The following is a 20,505-nucleotide window of genomic DNA, read 5'->3' on the forward strand; positions in this document are numbered from 1 at the left end:
AGTGGCAGTTGTGATGGCATTGCGGACGTCAGCTGCAATTCGTGGGTCATAAGAGATGCCTTACTTAGTGGAGTGTTCCGAATTATTTTCGAGCACCCGGCATTCTTCAGCGCGTAGTAAAAAAAAAAATAGTATCAATAACGTCACCAACTGGCATTTGTTTCTGTACGTCAAAGCCAGCTTCGCAGTGGCCTTGATACACATAAAGGGCTCAGGCGTGAGGGGTGTGGAATAGTTTGGACTGTATATATATATATATATATATATATATATATATATATATATATATATATATATATATATATATATATATATATATATATATATATATATATATATATATATATATATATATATATATATATATATATATACGGTTCCTTTGTGCCGTGTCTCTGGGGCTCTCTCTCTCTCTCCCTGTCTTCCCTCGCCACCTCATTTCACTTCCTAATGGCATATCTGTCTATTGTCACGCTCTGCGTGCGTACCGCTTATTCGAGCGGGAAAAACACATAGTTGAGTCACGGGCGAACGGCTCGCCTATGCGGAAGGAAACTGGTTTTCAGCCGGTCCTCGAGTGCCGAGGCTGGAGAAGAGCAACCGTTGCACGCTCTCAAAAGTCGTCGCCAGGTTTTTCTCTCCGCACCTAAAAAGAAATGGTAAGATGATCGTACCGTGTCTGCGCTAGTTTAACCCAGTAATGCCTTGCGTACGTATCTCGTGCGATTGAAATATACAGTTTGTTCTTCGTTTCTGCGCCTGTCGCGTGTTTGAAACGGTTAGCGCTCCTTACCTTCGTAATAATAATAATAATTGGTTTTTGGGGAAAGGAAATGGCGCAGTATCTGTCTCATATATCGTTGGACACCTGAACCGCGCCGTAAGGGAAGGGATAAAGGAGGGAGTGAAAGAAGAAAGGAAGAATAGGTACCGTAGTGGAGGGCTCCGGAATAATTTCGACCACCTGGGGATATTTAACGTGCACTGACATCGCACAGCACACGGGCGCCTTAGCGTTTTTCCTCCATAAAAACGCAGCCGCCGCGGTCGGGTTCGAACCCGGGAACTCCGGATCAGTAGTCGAGCGCCCTAACCACTGAGCCACCGCGGCGGGGCATACCTTCGTAAGCAAAAGATACATTTAGCGTATCATAGCATTAGTCACCAGTTGGTTGTAACACCCAGCATAATTATGTGTCGGATTTACGCGAAGTAGCATTCGTCTTCGCTGGAGTGTAAAAGCACGTAATCCGCGCGTTTCCTATAGTTCACCCAAGGCGTGTGTTTGAAGAGAGTAGAAGTCGTAAAAATGCTTAAGCCTCACTGTAGCTTAAACCTTGCTTAATCCTCAGATGTCTTTGTGATCACGGTGATGATTATGATGATGAATTTTTATGGCGCAAGGGCAGCTTTGGCCAAAGAGCGCCAAGGCACAAGGTAGTTATCATTGCACAAGGTGGGCTCAAAGACCCATTACCCAAGCATTTCACCCTAAAGAAGCCGATCACCAGACAGGGGAAAGCTTGTACCCATTGTATCACCGGCGGGTACCTGGCGGCACTCGGGATCGAGTCCGGCACCTCCTGCATGCGAGGTGGATGCTCAAACCACTAGGCCACCGCTGCGCTACTCAGATGTCTTAATCCGTGATGTAATACATAGCGTAAAAGATTTTTATGTCTGGTGTAAAACAGGGCGCAAAAGATGGTGTGACCGCGCGGTGTGACTCAGCGCTTCGCAGGCTGAGTCTGCAGTGGTACTGTCTCCTTTTTTCGTGCCGTCCTTTGTCGCAGAGCGCAATTTACACCAGCTTGTCGAAACACCGGCCTACGGTTCACCATGGCCAGACGCAATTCAATCTTGCGGGGAATGGCCCAGTGTTTGGTACGCACGTTGCCAGAAATTGTAACAGCCGCTCCTATCGAGGTAGATAAGAAAACGCACTTTACTAGACACTTCTGTCGCTAGACTGGATAACTTTTAGCCACAGCGTATTTCATAGTGATAGGCCCCATGACCCTGTGACGTCAGTGCCGTTTTTAGCTTCCGCTCTCCATTATTTGTACCAAGGGAAAATGTATATATCTGTCCTCCGTGTTTAGTAAATTTGTGCGTAGCGAAATGCGCATGAAGAGCTGCTTCTCTTCGTTACCACCTTCTGACCAATGAAGATGGAGCTCTAGAACCGGATGTCATGCGCGAGCCAATGAGGGGGCGTCATTTTGTTGTCACGTGACGCAAATAAGGCTGAATGGTTGGCCTGTTGGCTTGGCATGTTGAAGGGGATTTTTGCCAGCTAAAAAAAAAAAAAAGACGTACACGCAGAAGAGAACCGCACAGGACAAGGGCCGGACTAACAACTGAAAATTTTATTGAGAACAGACCGCTCAGCAACAGACACGCATGCGCAAAGCGAAGGCATGTAATCTACACAAAGTCATCCAAAAAATAAAATTCCTTAGATATGAACGCTATAGATGGGGAATTTATGCAAGCATCGCCATGTTTCGATATCTGGAAGGCCTCGAAGATTTCGCGTGCCTTTCGTGTTTTTTTTTTCCTGACTAGAATAGAAATATCTGCAACACGCGTGGAACATTTCATGGGACATCTGCTACAATCTAATGCAAGATTGCCGTCCCCTCCATCGCCAATTTTTGTTCAGTCCTTGCGCAACCGTTCATTCACACAGTCACCCGTGTGTCATATGTAAAATTTTCCACAGCTTAGCGGAATCTTGTAGGTTACTTCATTATCGCATTTTGCAAACATATTTCTATGTTTTGTAGTGCAGCGTTTGTCCCGTCCACCAAGGTATAGTCCGTGCGCTAGACCTGACAGCTTTGCTGGAACAGAGAAAGCCACGTTAACGCCTTGGCGCCAGACGATTGTTTTTATGCATGTGCACCAGTTTATGCATATACGACACTACTTCAGTTTTCTTACTGTAGTCACTAATATCTTGTTTTGTTTTTGCTAACACCGCTATTCATCTCCTTTGACTCTGCTCCCATTCTCGTCATTCTTGATGGAATGCCCGCATCAAACAAGCGTTTGACGTGCGTTGTGACACTTATTGACAATGTATGACATCAAATTTTTTTTTCATTGCATTCTACGCAAGCGTTGGCAAAAGCGTTCGACTAGTAAGCTGGATGTACTCATACAGAGCAAAAAAAAAAAAGAAAAGGACTATTATCCTACGATTGTAAACAATCAAAACTATAAGATGAATCGCGGTGTTACGAAAGAAAATAAAGATACTATGACTACAGTAACAAAATTCAAGTTGCGCCTTATTTGCACCCGCCGCGGTGGCTCAGTGGTTACGGCGCTCGACTACTGATCCGGAGTTCCCGGGTTCGAACCCGACCGCGGCGGCTGCGTTTTTATGGAGGCAAAACGCTAAGGCGCCCGTGTGCTGTGCGATGTCAGTGCACGTTAAAGACCCCCAGGTGGTCGAAATTATTCCGGAGCCCTCCACTACGGCACCTCTCCCTTTCTTCTTTCACTCCCTCCTTTATCCCTTACCTTACGGCGCTGTTCAGGTGTCCAACGATAAATGAGACAGATACTGCGCCCTTTCCTTGCCTCAAAAATCAGTTATTAAAAAAACGGCAATCTTGCATGGTATTGTAGCAGAGGTCCCATGAAATGTTCCGCGCGTTTTGCAGGTGTTCCTTTTCAAGGTCGTGGGAAAACACGAAAAGCACGTGAAATCTGTGAGACCTTCCAGATAGCGAAACACGGCGATGCTTGCACGAGTTCCCCCGTCTCTAGCGCTCTAAGGAATTCGATTTTTTGGATGTCTTTGTGTAGATTACCTGCCCTGGCTTTGCGCATGCGTGCCTGCATGCTGAGCGGTCTGTGTTCAATAAAAGTTTTCAGTTTTTAGTCCAGCCTTTGTCCTGTGTGGTTCTCTTTTGTGTGTACGTCTCATTTTGGCTGGCAAAAATCCTCTTCGACGTGAGGCAAGTGTAGGGTGGGCAGTGAGGAGGTATAGGAGAGGTACAGTTATCGTTAGCAGTGCCTCCTTTAGTGCAGTGCCTGCAGCTTTGCGCTCGTTGCCTCAGTACTGCAATAGTCCTTCTGTTTAACTGAGGAACCGCGTGGTGCTGCGAGCCTATTATTATTCCAACCCGTAAACTTCGCTTTTTTATCATTATATTGTTTAAAAATATTATTAATGGAGATAGTTTTTCATGACTGTTGAAAATAATTTCTCTCTCTCTCTGCAAATAACCTCTGCAAAATAATTGCGAAATAATCTGAAAGTAATCATTGCAGAGGTGGTAGCGGCGTCTGTTAGAGGGTAGTTCGGCGTCGTGAATGACAGGCCTTGGGAGCCCGGACGTACCGCAGAGGTGCTGCGGGCACTGCATGTGCTCAAGGAGACCTTGTCAGTTAGCCCCGGGGAAGGCAAGGTTAGGTCTTTAGTGCTTTTCTCTCCCCCTTCACAGGGGTTTATTGATTGCGGTGCACGTGCTGATGGCTATCGCGTTGAGTTATCTCTCACAGCCTGCGTTTAGGTCCTGCTTGGAAGACGACCTCGTGTGCTTGTGCGTCACTGGGACGCTCGAGTTTCGAACGAATCGAACGAGGAAATGACGCATAGAAGAAAAGGCAATCGCGTCGGTCGATCGACGGGGCCTACCATCTCTTTCCGTGAAGCGTCCTTTAACTGCTCGCGCAATACCTTTCTGTCGCAGAGCAGCTGCGGACCTGTCACATAGTGTCTTGGTTGCTTTGCAATTATTCGCATGCCGTTACCCGCCGCGGTGTCTCAGTGGTTAGGGCGCTCGACTACTGATCCGGAGTTCCCGGGTTCGAACCCGACCGCGGCGGCTGCGTTTTTATGGAGGAAAAACGCTAAGGCGCCCGTGTGCTGTGCGATGTCAGTGCACGTTAAAGATCCCCAGGTGGTCGAAATTATTCCGGAGCCCTCCACTACGGGCACCTCCTTCATCCTTTCTGCTTTCACTCCCTCCCTTATCCCTTCTCTTACGGCGCGGTTCGGGTGTCCAACGATATATGAGACAGATACTGCGCCATTTCCTTTCCCTAAAAAAAAAACCAAACCAATTTCGTGACGGCAGTCTTTTACACTTCCGTAGGCTTGCGGGCGAGGCAATTTTATTTTCGTTGCTTTCTTTAATGTTTCATTATAAATTTTTGTCCCGTAGTGTGTCGTGCTGTAACGCTGTGCCTTATTCAGTTGTGGGAATAAAGATATAGCAGCGCTGGACGAGACGCGGACACTTTGGAGACAGGCGCTGACTTTCAACGGTTCCGAAACTGTCAAAATAAATAAGCCTACGCACATATCACACGACAGCGATGTGAAATCATATCGAGTTCACAAGAGCAAAACCAACGCAAGCTGGTTACACATGGACAGTTAAAGGCAGGGAATGTGAGGGAAAAAAACGGTATATTTAGATACAACTTAAATGGATATTGAAACAACTCTATATATAGTTTTTGTTCTGCCATTTTTGTTTGTTTAATTTTTGTTTTGTTCCTGCCACTCTATAGAGATTCGTGTACGTCAGTACGGATATGACTGCGCGGTTACAGTTTGGAAGTGAATGGGGGTGTGGCCTCTGAGATTCATAAAAATAAACCGCCTTGGCGTCATCGCAGTTTGCGTGTGAAATAGACCGGTGGCGCTGCGATACCTTATTCCATTTTTTTCTTGCTTATATAAAATCTCCGTTTTCAGTTAAAGTATTCTGTTTCCCTTTAAGAACGAAGTGGCAAATGCTCCTCAAGAAAAGGCCCTTCAACCAATGTCGTCGATTCAGGGTCATGACGTCATTGAGTGGGGTCCAAATTGCCCTGCTAGATTTTCCTTTTACTTGGTAGCTGTGGTACGGGTGTGAGAATACCACTTTTTCGAAACCTAATCGAATACGAATAGTGTAGTTAAAAGCCGAACCGAATGCGAATCGAAGAGTGAAAGAAGCGAATCCAATACGAACCGAATGCTTGTGTGATTATTCCTAGAGTGCGAATATCCGTACAAAGTGAATATTCCTACAATGGGAAAGATGTATAGCTGTCGCAAAACGCAACACCGAGCTCCACTATTACATAATCAGGGTTTTAACACCAGGGCCGTTATGTGAAACTAAAGAAAAATTACTTTTTGCTTATGATGACAACAGCGAACAAACTAGCGTCAAATCTCAGTTGACTATATATAGGGACGATAGGTTGAGCCATGGGCTCCGGTATCAGGCAGGATTTGCTAAACCTAGCTGCTCAATCCTGTCGCGGCCGCCAATCTTGAAGGTCATATGTATGAGCATTATGAACGTCGTCACACGAATGGATCGTGTATGGCGTCGGCGAACCCTCCATCTCGCGCAGGCATATCACTGCAGCATATGTCAAAGTAGGCCCCATTTTTGAAACTGCCGCCGACAAAAAACTACGCCGCGCCCTATTCGAACTTCGTGCCAGTTATAATGAAAATTTGAGAACGAATTCGTTTCGTTTCGAAAAATTTCTACCATGCCCATGCTTGACTCGTTCACCTAATCGAATAGATGGATATTCGATTCGTTATTGGAAAAAAAAATCGAATAATTCGCACACCCGCTACAATCTGGTATCATCTCATACCATAGCGGTTATCGTTGAGTAAAGGTACTGCGCAAAATAATACAAACATAGACGAGAAGGGCACAAGGACGGGCGCAGACTCGCGACTGGGTTTATTCAGAACAACAACGCATTCTTCCACACCACCATGTCAGTCACATAGCGGTTATCTTTTCAGCCCATTAAATGCCCCACCCTACAGGTCCTGCTGCCGTCCTCATAATTCCAGGTAGGGTATCTCCAGCGCTGTGTTCGTTCCCTTATCATCGCTGCCCTTTTTGTGCCTCTTTATAATGTGGCACCTATACGTTTGTTTATTCATCGTGCGCCATTTCGATAACCTCCCGAGTGTCGGCCCCATATATGGGTTACTACAGGCAGGGTATATGGGACGAATAATAATTTGTGGCTGCTCGATCTATAGTAGGATACAACTTAAAAAAACAGCACTTGTTAACACTGGGCCACGGTACGCGGCGTACTGTATTACTCCGCTAGCAAGTCACAAAAGTAAACGAAATCATCATTTTAATGTTTGACTTTATGAAACAAGCCAGGTAAGAAAATTCTAGATCTTATACAGTTTTCCCGTGATAAGCTTATTGTTTAGGTGACAAGAGAAGTTTGAACAGCGGCCTATGTTTTTGTCGTGAAGGAATTCTGTGCATCGGTCCTAAATGTGGGCGGAGCTTCACTGCAGACTTAAGTTGTATCCGACTATAGATAAGTTTTTCGATTGTATACACGGAATGTTGAAACGCCTCTTCTCTGGCCTGCTTCAGGCGGGTTTCGCTACCGTTTCCGCAGTGCTATTGCCAGGCGTGCAGAAAGTCCAGCAAGCAATATGACGACGCCCAGGGAGCGCTAATTGGTATAGTCATTATCTGAAGCATTCGTCATGAACACAACGGCGCAATGGGAGGGTGCCGATCTTGTACGCGCGTGAGGTCCGACTTAGACCAATCTATCGCATATGCTGCAAAGACACTCCGCTCTAATAATAATAATAATTGGTTTTTTGGGAAAGGAAATGGCGCAGTATCTGTCTCATATATCGTTGGAACCTGAACCGCGCCGTAAGGGAAGGGATAAAGGAGGGAGTGAAAGAAGAAACGAAGAAAGAGGTGCCGTAGTGGAGGTATCGTCTCCGCCTCAAACGCCAAACGTCCCGGTTAAAGATCCTCAGGTGGTCGAAATTATTCCGGAGCCCTCCACTACGGCACCTTTCTTCTTTCACTCCCTCTTTCATCCCTTCCCTTACGGCGCGGTTCGGGTGTCCTCCGAGATAAGTGATCAGTTACTGCGTCATTTCCTTCCTCAAAACCTCCGCACCAGCCCTGCATTGGTTTTGAGGAAGTGTTTTGAGGTTGGCTTATTTTCTGTCACGCAGCCACATCAGTAAAATTCGCCACGCATGTTTCTGGGCAGACAGGTGCTAGAGCTTACGTTTTTTTTTTTTCCTCTCTTGATAACAGCAGCGGCGATGAGAGCTGTCTGTCGTGTTCACTCATCCGTGCCTTCCTGCGCGCTTTACGTCAGACTAGCATAGACCCATACCTTAATGAGATCTATTGTCTTACCCGATGACTGTCGAATGAGGCGGCAAGCCATTTCTATGCAACTGAAGAAGACAGTTCCGCCGAAGATGTCGCATCGCATTATATATCTGCGTGCAGTCAGCACCGTCCTGAGGGAAGCAGGGAGCCGCGGTATCAATTTCGTTCGGGGAATGCCTTTGACGTCGAAAACGTACGTAGCGTTGACCGTAGGAATAATCTGAACCGAGGCCACGGAAGTGGCAGAGACTAAAATCGATTCGCACCTGAATGAAATGTCGCATGGATGGCATATACTTTTGGCGGAGTTAATCAGCAGTAAGATAAAAACCTGCGGTATGAGTTTCATTATGGTATACGCTCGAAAAAAAGAACCCCGGAGCTGCCCTTTAGGGTAGTACGCCGAAAAAAATCTCGGTGGCGTTTCTGTATTTAGCCTCCTCGTCAGTGATCGAACTCGCTACCTCGTGCTCGTGGCGGCTGAGCCACGGCGAGTGGAAAGTAAAGATAGAAAGCTGAACCGCCCGTGCATTCTTTTTCTTGCGCAGGGATGAGGCGCTTGTGTGTATATTTTAGACTTCTCTCGAATCGCTCAGCTGTATCGTGTGTCCTCGGTGCGCTGTCATCTGGCGCGCGCTCCTGTTGTTTCAGCCGCTCCCTTTCAGCTTGGCGCGCAAGTGTATACTTTGTGCAAATAAGGCGCAACTTGAATTTTGTTACTGTAGTCATAGTATCTTTATTTTCTTTCGTAACACCGCGATTCATCTGATAGTTTTGATTGTTTACAATCGTAGGATAATAGTCATTTTCTTTTTTTTTGTGCTCTATATGAGTACTTCAGCACACTAGTCGAACGCTTTTGCCAACGCCTGCGTCTAGAATGCAATGAAAAAAAAAATTTGATGCGACCCGCCGGGGTGGCTCAGTGGTTAGGGCGCTCGGCTACTGATCCGGAGTTCCCGGGTTCGAACCCGACCGCGGCGGCTGCGTTTTTATGGAGGAAAAACGCTAAGGCGCCCGTGTGCTGTGCGATGTCAGTGCACGTTAAAGATCCCCAGGTGGTCGAAATTATTCCGGAGCCCTCCACTACGGCACATAATTCTTCCTTTCTTCTTTCACTCCCTCTCTTATCCCTTCCCTTACGGCGCGGTTCAGGTGTCCAACGATATATGAGACAGATACTGCGCCATTTCCTTCCCCCCCCCCCCAAAAAAAAAAAAACCAGCCCCGTTTCCTGCCTTTTGTTTTGGTCTTTACTTTTGTTTACTTAATCTGGCTGTGTTTGTGCGCTTACATGAACGGTTATTATATCGGATCGGCGTCTTCGTTTTACACAGCCACTTACTTCACTAAGCCATGGAAAGGAAAGGGTAAGTTGTAGGACAACCAGGACAGCTCCCTCCAACTTAAGTTCTATGCAACAATCGATTCTATATGGCTCTTTTTCTGGCTGTGTTGGTGCTTGTCCGGCAGTAAGAGACATTTATTTCCAACAAAATTGAATTTGAAAAATTTCTCCGCTACACGGTTCAACGTATTGACGTAAAGACCGAGAAGGACTCCGTGATAACTGGCGGATGGAGGCGGCACCTGTGTGTCATCTTTCGACATTTTCCAGATTGCAAAAACCTCAGCTTCCAGTTAGAGTAGCGTCTTTGTCATTACTACGCGGTAATCTGTCTATACAGGCCACTTTTGGTTTCCCCTCAGTGTCTCTTCAAAGTGCGAATATGTGCTCATTTCATTATGGTGTTTAGCTCTAGTGCGCTCCGAAGGTTGTAAATTGTTGCTATAATGAAGAAAAAAAAGCGCGCTGGCCGTACGTGATACGTGTCTCGGGTGGTCACGGTTTACGAACCTGCCTACGTGTTGCACCTGCCTGCGTATAATCTGGGTGAAACTGAGAACGGAACCATGCGTGAACTTTTGGAAGTGTAGCACATACAAAAAAAATTGCTAGGTAGTATCGAGACTTAACGTACACTGGCGTTACGTACGCTAATAATAATAGTAATAATTGGTTTTTGGGGAAAGGAAATGGCGCAGTATCTGTCTCATACATCGTTGGACACCTGAACCGCGCCGTAAGTTAAGGGATAAAGGAGGGAGTGAAAGAAGAAAGGAAGAGAGAGGTGCCGTAGTGGAGGGCACCGGAATAATTTCGACCACCTGGGGATCTTTAACGTGCACTGACATGGCACAGCACACGGGCGCCTTAGCGTTTTTCCTCCATAAAAACGCAGCCGCCGCGGTCGGGTTCGAACCCGGGAACTGCGGATCAGTAGTCGAGCGCCCTAACCACTGAGCCACCGCGGCGGGGCACATTAGCCCTAAGTAATAATAATAATAATAATAATAATTGGTTTTTGGTGGAAAGGAAATGGCGCAGTATCTGTCTCATATATCGTTGGACACCTGAACCGCGCCGTAAGGGAAGGGATAAAGGAGGGAGTGAAAGAAGAGAGGAACAAATAGGTGCCGTAGTGGAGGGCTCCGGAATAATTTCGACCACCTGGGGATCTTTAACGTGCACTGACATCGCACAGCACACGGGCGCCTTAGCGTTTTTCCTCCATAAAAACGCAGCCGCCGCGGTCGGGTTCGAGCCCGGGAACTCCGGATCAGTAGTCGAGCGCCCTAACCACTGAGCCACCGCGGCGGGGCCTTAGCCCTAAGGGAAGCCCTAAGGGAAGCGTCGATTTGTGGACAAAAATGTTTTCCGTTCTAGCTGCCAGATGACGCCACTAGGCTGACCTTATCGTTCTGTCCCCGTTCGCATGCGCTGAACTAAAGCTGCGAATGTGACCAATAATGTAACGTCATGCAAAATGCTTGCATTTAGCGTACGCAAGCGTGCATCCGGAGATGCTACGTAGACGACATCGATTTATACTGTTTTCTAAACATATCTGTGTACTCCGCGAGCAGATAACACGCAGATGGCTAGGAGCGGAAGAACACGTCTAACGCGCTGTTCCGATTAGCTGAGAAGGTGTCTGCCTTTGGTAGTGCTGCAAGCTGTGGGATGGAGTAACTGCATAAATGACGGGTGTGGCTGTGTTTCAGTATGTTCCTTTATTTGCTGCAGAGCTAGCCCTCCGCATGAGCTATATGTGCAAAGCTGACGTCTTTATTAGCATGCAGTGAATACTTCTCCGAAAATTAAATAACGGATTGCTTTTTTCCTCCTGTCTTTATCTGCCTGTATACCTGTGGGATCCCACGAGGTCTGCTGAAGCGCTTTCCGCCCCATGGTTTTATGAAGCCACGCATGTAACGCCCCGTCTTCAGTTTGGACGCATACAATTAAGCTGCTAGCGAGGATGCGTTGACATATAACAGGTATCGTCACATGTTTCTTGTTTGTGTGGTACAAAAGGAAATGAGCTCTTCCACGCGTGGATGTATGAAATTTCATATTTTATGAACACGCGCGAGAAAAATTCTACTATGGAACAGAGCTTCTGTTGTGTTCTATAACTTTATCTTACACAAGCTTTGCTTTAATTTTACTGCGTCCTCTGTGACGACCGTTTCGCGTCTGCTCCCCTAAACACGGGCCGTCGCGCGTCCGTTCACCCGGCCTCGATATCATGCATATGCCATTCTCGCCCTGCCTGCCGCCCATATAGACACCGGTTTTCCCGAGCCGCCCGCCTACCTTCGCTCGTCTTTTGTCTAGGCATCGGAAAGTATTCGCAACAACACCAGCGTACGCGCCGAGTCGGGAAGACAACAACAACAACAACAAAGGGCAAAAATGACTGTTACCGCGGCCCCGCCGCGTCATCTCATCTTCGAATATCAAGAAACAGGAGCGTCAACGAAGTACAGAACAAAAGCGCGCGCCGGAAACACGCGGCAAAGCGAAACCGCGGCAAAAGCAACGATTGCGCGGGAAAGTGAGAACGGCCGGTCTTCGCCCCTCTCCCATTCCCGCGCGCTTGCGGGCGGGTGCATATGCACCCGCTCACCGACGACCGCGACTCCTTGCGGGTCGGCCCGCCGCACTGCATGCTTGGCGGGAAAGCAAACGCCAGCCTCGAAACGGCGCGCGCGCGAGGTCTTCCCGGGTGCAGTTGCACCGAGATGACCTTGTTTCTCTTTTGCCCTCCTCCTCCTCACCGTCTCTTTCTTTCTCCGCCTTCGTCTTCACTTCCTCCTCCCGGACTTTTCCTTCGTTCTATCTCCGTTCTCCGTCGAACTGCTTTCTCCTCTCAACGCGCTCTCGCGTCCTCCGCTTCCAATGCCTTCCGCCTCTGTCGGTTCCGCTTCTTGCGCTGCACTTCTTTCCTCCTCCCCGCGTCCTTCTCTCGTTTCTTTTTCTTCTACTCCGAGCACGTACCGGGGTTTCCGCTCTATTACCCAACGTGCCCCGCTCTCACTTTCGCTCGCTCTCCGGCTGCGATGGCATCTCCCTTTTCATGCCCTCCATCTTGCATCGATGGGGCCATTGGATGCGGCCGTCTATTGCGTGCCTGGCCCTATTGCTGCGTTGTTCCCTCTTTCTGGTTCTGACGCTGCTCGTCACATCATTTTGGTGCCCATTGCCGTTGCTTTCACCCCCTCGTGAACGCGTTGAATTCACTGTCCGCTTTCGCTTTTTGTTTTCTTTTTCTCTCCTTTGTATCCTCGTGTCGACCGGCGCAGCTCGCCCGCACTTACGAAGCCGAGCCGAGGCTGCTGAGATTCTCTCCGGCCTTTTGCATATATATGTTCCTGTCAATTTTTTTTTTATCATTTCACATTTATCCTTTTGGAACCACATTTTTTTTTTGGTTGTTTCCTTAAGAACTGAAAGTTGTGCCTTTTTGTTTGCGTGTGACGGTTATGGTGTGCCTGCATTTATTTCATTTGTTGTCTGTTACATATATATTCTTTCATTGGCTGTGACACATGCTGAATTGCTTTGATGAACACAGGCCCTTCAGGGAGCAGGGTTGCCTTTGCAGTTACTGTGTTTTTTTTTTTTGTGCTTACCCTTAATATCGGCATGCAGCCTATTATGAGCTTATGTGCTCTCTCGTATTGAAGTCCTCGTATTTGGCTTATAGATTTTTAGGTATTGATGATCAACAACTTTTATTTTTTATTCCTGTCTTCCCATTGTAAGACATTATAAGATGTACAGCAATTGGTGCTTTAAGTATTACTTTATAATTTTTAATTAGTCTCCTGTTCAGCTATTTTAATTGGTTACTACCAAAAAAAAAAAAGGTTTTGCCCCTTCTTCCATGACAGTACCAATAAACAAAAATACATTGTCTGTTTGCTACAGTCTAGATATATAACATGTACAGATATGTTCTTTTCCTGCTTACTGACAAATAGTGTCTATGCTTTTAAAGCGTCTGTGGTTAACACGTGCACTAAACCTGGTAAACATTTGTCACAAAGTTGCGCAGATTGATTGAAGTACAAAAAGTACACAGCCGGCTGCTGAGAGGAACACAAATAATTTTTCTTTGTATTTGCATCCTTGCAATATTGTTTGCAATTCTTTATATTGCTGTCCCACTATATTGTGACCCCACTTTCATAATGCTCTTCTAAGTGCCTGCGATATACTCCACAGACATAACGCTCTACTGCACAAAACACAAGGGACAATATCAAGAACAGACACACGACAGGCACTTATCTACCCTAAACTTTAGACACCTTTCCTTAATCACCTTAAATATCTTAAACAATAAACAAATAAAAAACCAGTTAAACTCAGGTGCCTTAATTAGGGACATATTTAGTCACTCAGGGGCATTAAGGTCAGTTGAACCCACAACTGTGACACAGTTTATAAAGTGGCACTCAGAAGAAAGTCGGGTTGAAGACAGACGGCAACCATTACTGTTCATCACTGTCCAAGGTGGGAGAACAGCTTGCAAACTGGTTCTCACGAACCACTTTCCTCTCCTCTCGCACTTGTTGACCGAGTCACCAGCCATCAGTCCACGATGCCCTTGATGATGGACCGACAATGACGAAAGTTGCATGGCGCACACGCATGCAGAGGCAGCCCTTGAGCAACCCAGTCATTTTCTCTGTCCTGAAATTTTGTTGCCTTGAGTTCGGTGCCAAGCACACAAGGTTCTTCAAACCAAGGGGAAAGTGTGTGCGCACTCATTTCCTGTGATCCAGGCGTCGTTTTTGTGGGGAACGGATGGCGGCTAAAAGGTCTTAGTTAAGGGGCTTCTTCCTGCCTCGAAGACTTAACTGTGCTTCCGTCCCTGTTCTGCTGACCTTTTTTTTTGCTTTTTGTCTACTGGTTGATCTGTTGCATTAACATTTGCCTGCATTTGGGGTTTTCTTTTGTGTGTTTGTGAGGTACATTGAATCACGAGTGCAAGTACATTGCTGGCTCTTGTTAGTTGTTTAGAAAGTGCAGTAAAAGCTAGGTCAATATGCTACACTTTCTGTGGCCTTTAAACAAGCATTATGCCTCCACGCTAAAGAAGAGCCTGTGCTATATAGGTTTCACTGATTTGCATCGTGAGAATTCTTTTAGATCCTAGAACGCCTAATGTGAGCTGCAGTTCATTAGTTTAGCAGTGGTTTGGCTTAGCTATCTTTTTGTTGGTATCCTGACTTTGTATCTGATTTTAGGCACACCTCAAGCTTGTAATATTAGTTCTTTTCATAGCTGTGATATATCGAAGCTCCAGCATAAATTCATTGAAGATTTCGTGCTCTGTATTCCAGGAATCCTTTTTGTGCGCGAAAGTTCTGCAAATAATGTCACTTTTGCAAGTTTTCTGACTCAGGGTTCTATGTTGTTCAGAACAGTGCATATGATAAAGGTTATTGTTGAAGCACTTTATGTAGTGTGTCACTCTGTATACCCAGCCGTAGAGACACACTCTTATCACTGTGTTTCTGCAATCTTGTCATAAAACCGAAACTGCATTCCCGTTGTTCTCAAACAGATAACGGATAGTGAGGGGTTGCCACATCTATGATCGTCTTGTTTTGGCACAGGTGCCAATGACAACATTCTCCCTCTGACTTGATTGTAGAGAAGCGGGATGAAGTTCTGGAACCAGCTGTACCTACTACTATGGAAAAACTTTGTAATACATCGGAGGCAGAAGGTATGAGCTTGACCGAAGGCATGCATCTTCATACTTGAAGTTGTTTTGTTCCTTCTGAAGTACAATCAGTGGACATCTGTGGTCCTTCTGACTGCTGTACCATGCTCGGTTTCTCATTTGCAGGTGCGTGTCTGCATAGAAATAGTCTGGCCGCTCATCCTTTTCTTCATTCTTATGTGGGTGCGCACACGGGGACTGCGGCTTTTCATTCATGAGTGTGAGTAATGAGCCACCTGCATCTCTTTGTTTCCATGCCATGCAAGTCATTCCATGCACATTTTGTTGTCCTGACTTGCCATTATTTTATGCTATTTACAGTGTGTTGAGACTTTTCAAGTTCTTAACAATTTACTCTCTTCGCATCTGGCCTTCCTGGGCTGGCATAGCTAGTTATTACTTACACATGAGGTAACTTTTTTCATATGTTAAACATTTCATGGCTAATAAAACCTTGTTAACCTCATTATATTATATGGAGTGAGTGCAAAGGAGCAGTTTACTGCTGTATGCAAAGCCTTAGCTAGATTTCATGCCACAATAAACATGTCATCAAAAATTTGAACTGTGCTGAGTTCGTTGTAAGGCCACCTTTTACTGCATAGACTAAGTGACCACCCGAGAGGTCGTTTGTGCAAGAAATACCTCCTGGACATTAGCAAGTTAGTGGCTACGTGCAATGCATTTTTGTGGCACAGAGGTCAGGCAGACCGAGTAGTCGTTATGTCCGAAGGGTGCTCGTGTCATGTGCATGCTTGCCCGGACTCGAGGAAGTGTTGTGAGGCCAAGTGAGGTGAAACAAAGTGAGCCGTTTTCTTTTGTTCTAGTGGAGGAAAAAAAAGTGGGCTGAGGACAAACCCAAGTGTTTTCCTCCTATTTTTACCTTGAACCAAGGGGCGTCTACTGCAAAGTAACGCATAGAATTGTTGTTGGATTGCAGGAATGGCGAGAACGGCATGTAGGTAAATTTATAAATGTATAACTCCCTGGATCGGTGCACAGTGTTCTAGCAATGTAATAAGTGCAGACAAAAGTGTAGCAGATGCCTGACCTGTGGGTCGATCATACCATCTGCTGTCATCGAATATATGTTCAGGCTTGCTTAATGAGAATAAACCTAATGCTGCCACTTCAGAAATGAACACCACTGTGTACACAAGCTGAAAGATATTTCATTTGGTTTATGAAGCATCATAAAAATCATCTTAGTCTCTGAGAGTGTCTCCTCGTCTGTCAGAGCATCATAAAAATAACTGTAATCCCTGAGAGTGAATGTTGTTGGCACATATAGTAGGTATGTGCTGAGGCGAGAAAGCAGCACTGGAGTATGAAGAATGCACATGAAATGCATTTGTTACTGATAATGTGGAAATTCACACTGGTAACATATTTTATTTTGCATACTTTTTGAAGTTTTATTCACAACAGCTGTGAATACAAAAGAAGAATATATGACGAAAGTTTTGTATTATAGTGGTATATGTGTTTACTTTCATGTTCTCAGGTGGCAGTGGTCAAACTTCAATGCGCTGTGAGCACGTTGGCACATATGATCAATTACAGTCACACGAAACCAATAAAAACTGATTGCTAGCATCTGGTAGCAAACGGATTAACTAGTTCAGCTGGCTAATTATATGCAAATAATTAGTTTCTCTTCTCTAAAGGCTAAAATGTAACACAATAAAACAAATCATCATGAAAATTGTCGTCTGTCGTCAATGTGCACATACAGTGGAGTTAGAGAGAGGAGGATAGGGTTGAAGTTAGTAACTGATTGGAGGAATTAAAGAAAATTTGCCCTCCAGGGCTCACTGTGCATAACCTCCATTGTTCTAAACTCTGCTTATCTTTCAAATTCCTCAAAAGCGTTTAAAATAAAACTGGACAGCTTGACACATCCAGTGCGTGGAGGTGCTCATTAACTCAAATTTTCACGCATGTTAAATAATTGAACGGTCTGTGCGCACCGTCTCTGCATCTCATATAGGAAATGTTGTTTCAACATGTGGTTGGCTTTCTTTTCCCCCTGTGTTAACTCTCCAGGCCATTTCGATGCCAAGGCCATGCCCTCGGCTGGCTTGCTCCCATTCGTCCAGTCCACGGTGTGCACACTCAACAACACGTGCCACAGGGAGCCAGTGACGCAGAGCAGCGCTGAGCAGCAATACAACACATCCCTGTGAGTGGATGATAACCTAGTTTCTTAATTGATTACCTCAATAATTTGACCTTATTGATTTCCAAGCTTGACATGAACAATTCTAAATCCAGTGGCATGCTGCTTACCACACAGCGCATTTTTTTTCTGTACTCTGAATATTTTTTTTATTACTGAAGGCGCCATAAAGCGTGATCTCCTTTGTCTGAGTTACTTCATTTATTGTTACAAATAACTCATTTTTTAGAATTTAGAAGTATACAGTATCGATGGGGAAGCACAGCCTGCTGAATTTGACAGTGACACGGCTTTTACGTTTTGCTGTGCAAAGCCTTGTCAAAATTTGTTCCCCCCCCCCCCCCCCGCCCCCTTCAAAGTAAGGAATCCTACTATGACAAGTACCGAAATGGCTAGTTGTAAACACCATTGTGATGTTTCAGAAAGGAACACAAGGGGTCTGCAGAGGACACATCTGATTATCCTGTCTTTTTTCTGTCGTTAGCCTCTGTACTGATGCACGTTTTGTTTCTTTCCTAGGCTCCTCCAGCTGGTTAGTGACGTGAATCACATAGTAAATGAACACCTAATGAACGAAGACACAGTGAAGAGCATCAAACGGTTATCTCGGGACTTGGAGACCCTCTCCTCGTTTGTAAAAAAGTTAACAGATGCCCAGTTCCCACTGTCTGGTAAGTAGTCCAAATGTATGGTCATTTCTTTTTGAGTACCATAGTATGTTTGCTCTTCAATTTCAAATAGGTCTCAGTGTTGAATGGATACTTAGGATAATTCGATACAGTTTTCGTTCTTAGTGAAATCTATTTTAAGACTCTTCCTGGCTATGTTAATAAATTTTCGGCAGCAAAAAACCGATTTATTGCTGAGAAATTTGGGTTTAAAAATTTTCCCGCTGCTCAGCTCGAACTCACGATTTCTATGCCAAAAACAACCCTGTGATCACTGTTTCGAAAGGCATGGCAGTGTAGCCTAACCTCTGGGATTTTTGTACAAAAAACACCTTAGATTCACTGCAGTTTACTAGCTGAATTGATGTTGCCCAGGTGAAAGTTCAAAGCGGGCTCACATCAAAGTGATTTATAGAACAGAGAACAGGTACCACTTGCAAGTGGAACCGCTTGACCAAGTGGGACCTTTTGAGCAAGTGGTTAAGCAGTGATGGCGGCACCTGTATATCATTTTGTGGTCTTTTCTATTTTATAAAGCTCATTTTCAGCAGAAGTAACACCTTTTTCTTTAAAATGCAGTAATCTGTTTACACAGGTTAACTTCAAGTCTTCCTCAGTTTTCCTTTAAAAGAGTGGCATTAATTTTGATACGGTTATGTAAGCCACGTACTCAGGTGCCATTCTGAATCTTTTAGTTTAGGCTCTGTTCTGTGAGGCATAAATAGTACACAGTAAGCACCTGTTTATGTAGCCATATCGTTATGGTGAGGAGCTTTTGCCATGAGCAGCACTTTAGCACAGGCAGAGCGACACCAAAGCAGCTGTATTGGTTTATTTGACAAATGCACTCTGCCAACGTGTAAATGCTTAAAACCTGTGCTTACTACTATAATAGCTCCTAGTGAGCGGTCTCTGCGCAAAGCGGAGACCCTGGACAGAGTGTGATATATTTGAGGGAAAAGGTGTTCATTATTGACGTTATGACAGCATTTTAATTAGGTGCGCATATAGTACCTCTTTCAGTGCCTTATCTCATTGCATAAGGTTGGGCCTGCTGCCGGGATGGTAACAAACTTCAGATGAAGTTCTTTAAAGCTTTGAAACAACTTCAAATTAATTGATTTTACTAGAATGAGGGTTTGCTGTACTTGTACCATCAGTAAGAAATGAAACGTGAACAAGACATTTGAGACACGAACAGGAAAATGAGAAGCTCGTAGCCAAGGGAAGCTCAATACTAGCTCAGGTTATTTTAACTTCGAAGGCGTGAAGACTGTTCTTTAAAAGTGTTAATCAACCTCGTTAGTATTTCCTCTCCAAGAGCCAATATGTTGGTGTTTTTGTGTTGCCACCTCAGTTTTCATGTTTGCATTTCATTCGTTGCTGATAGTACACTACAGACCTGCAAGGGTACAGAATAGCAGATGCAATTGTCTGCAGCCATTGTGCATTTGTCTGTTTGTCTGAAGCCAATTTTGTGTCAGGCTGCTCATCTGGCAGCGCATGAGAAGCTACACGTGCAGAGCAACCTGGATCGCAACGAAACCCAAGCGACCTAAGTCCCACTGACGACAGCACCTGCCATAGACGGGCAGTGGAGCATCGCTTGACCACTGCACCACTGCCCCAGGTGTGGTAGGAAGACTCCCAGGGATCTATGAATGTGGAGACGACCAATTTCGCATATGCTGTCACGAAGACGACGACGCTGGCAGTGGCATGGGACGGACGCTCGCGCTAGACCAGCCACCATTAAAAATCATCTCACGGCCATCAATCATCTCATCTCATTATTCGGCTGGTAGCCACGTAACATTTGGTGGAGGTGCGGGGTATCGTCCCCCATCCTGGTTCCGGAGCTTCGGTGTCCTCCGTCAACCGTGGTCATCGGCCATGAGTTCCTGATCCGTGCCGCCCGGCCCTGCCCCAACCTACCAAGCCCGAACTGACCTTGCCGCTCACCCCAGCCCCGTACCCCGCCTTGATCACAAGACACGACGACATGGCGACGCTGTCGTGACCCGACTCCATGACCTGACCGACCTGAGACGCTGCCCACAAGTGAAGACACAGCCCCCCTGCCGTTCGGTGCGTCCAAGGGGTTCGGCCGTCGGCTCCTGGCGACCTGCGGCCCGGAAGCTTCGTGAGCCAGGATTCATTCGCCCATCCCTTTCATCGTGGTGGCCAGCACTTCACCACCATGCCATTTCTGTTTTACCATTCTCTGAACCTATCCCCATCGAGCGCATCTCTTCGTTGATATCTTCTTCGATTCACGATCGGGACGATCGCTCGGCAGTCCCAGATAGTATCATGAAGATGACAACGCTGGCAGTGGCGCGGTATAGAGCGCTCGCGCTAGGCCAGCCGCCATTAAAAATCATCTCACTGCCATCGTTCATCTCGCCTCA

General features: G+C 45.9%; 1 protein-coding gene across 4 annotated transcripts in view; it reads left to right on the plus strand.

The window, feature by feature from the left end:
* LOC144110546 (phospholipid-transporting ATPase ABCA1-like) overlaps positions 1 to 20,505 on the plus strand; it is an 80,616-nt gene that overhangs the window by 5,103 nt on the left and 55,008 nt on the right. For 2 of the 4 annotated variants that reach the window (XM_077643557.1, XM_077643559.1), the window contains exons 2-5: positions 15,086 to 15,250; positions 15,374 to 15,467; positions 17,294 to 17,429; positions 17,946 to 18,097. In XM_077643557.1, coding sequence (XP_077499683.1) covers positions 15,185 to 15,250; positions 15,374 to 15,467; positions 17,294 to 17,429; positions 17,946 to 18,097 — 448 coding nt within the window. In that variant the 5' untranslated portion in view covers positions 15,086 to 15,184. The remainder of the gene's footprint in view (positions 1 to 15,085; positions 15,251 to 15,373; positions 15,468 to 17,293; positions 17,430 to 17,945; positions 18,098 to 20,505) is intronic. The other 2 variants (XM_077643556.1, XM_077643558.1) reach the window with 2 other exon arrangements.

The sequence above is a fragment of the Amblyomma americanum genome, chromosome 11, assembly GCF_052857255.1.
Source record: "Amblyomma americanum isolate KBUSLIRL-KWMA chromosome 11, ASM5285725v1, whole genome shotgun sequence".
NCBI classification, from domain to species: Eukaryota; Metazoa; Arthropoda; class Arachnida; order Ixodida; family Ixodidae; genus Amblyomma; species Amblyomma americanum.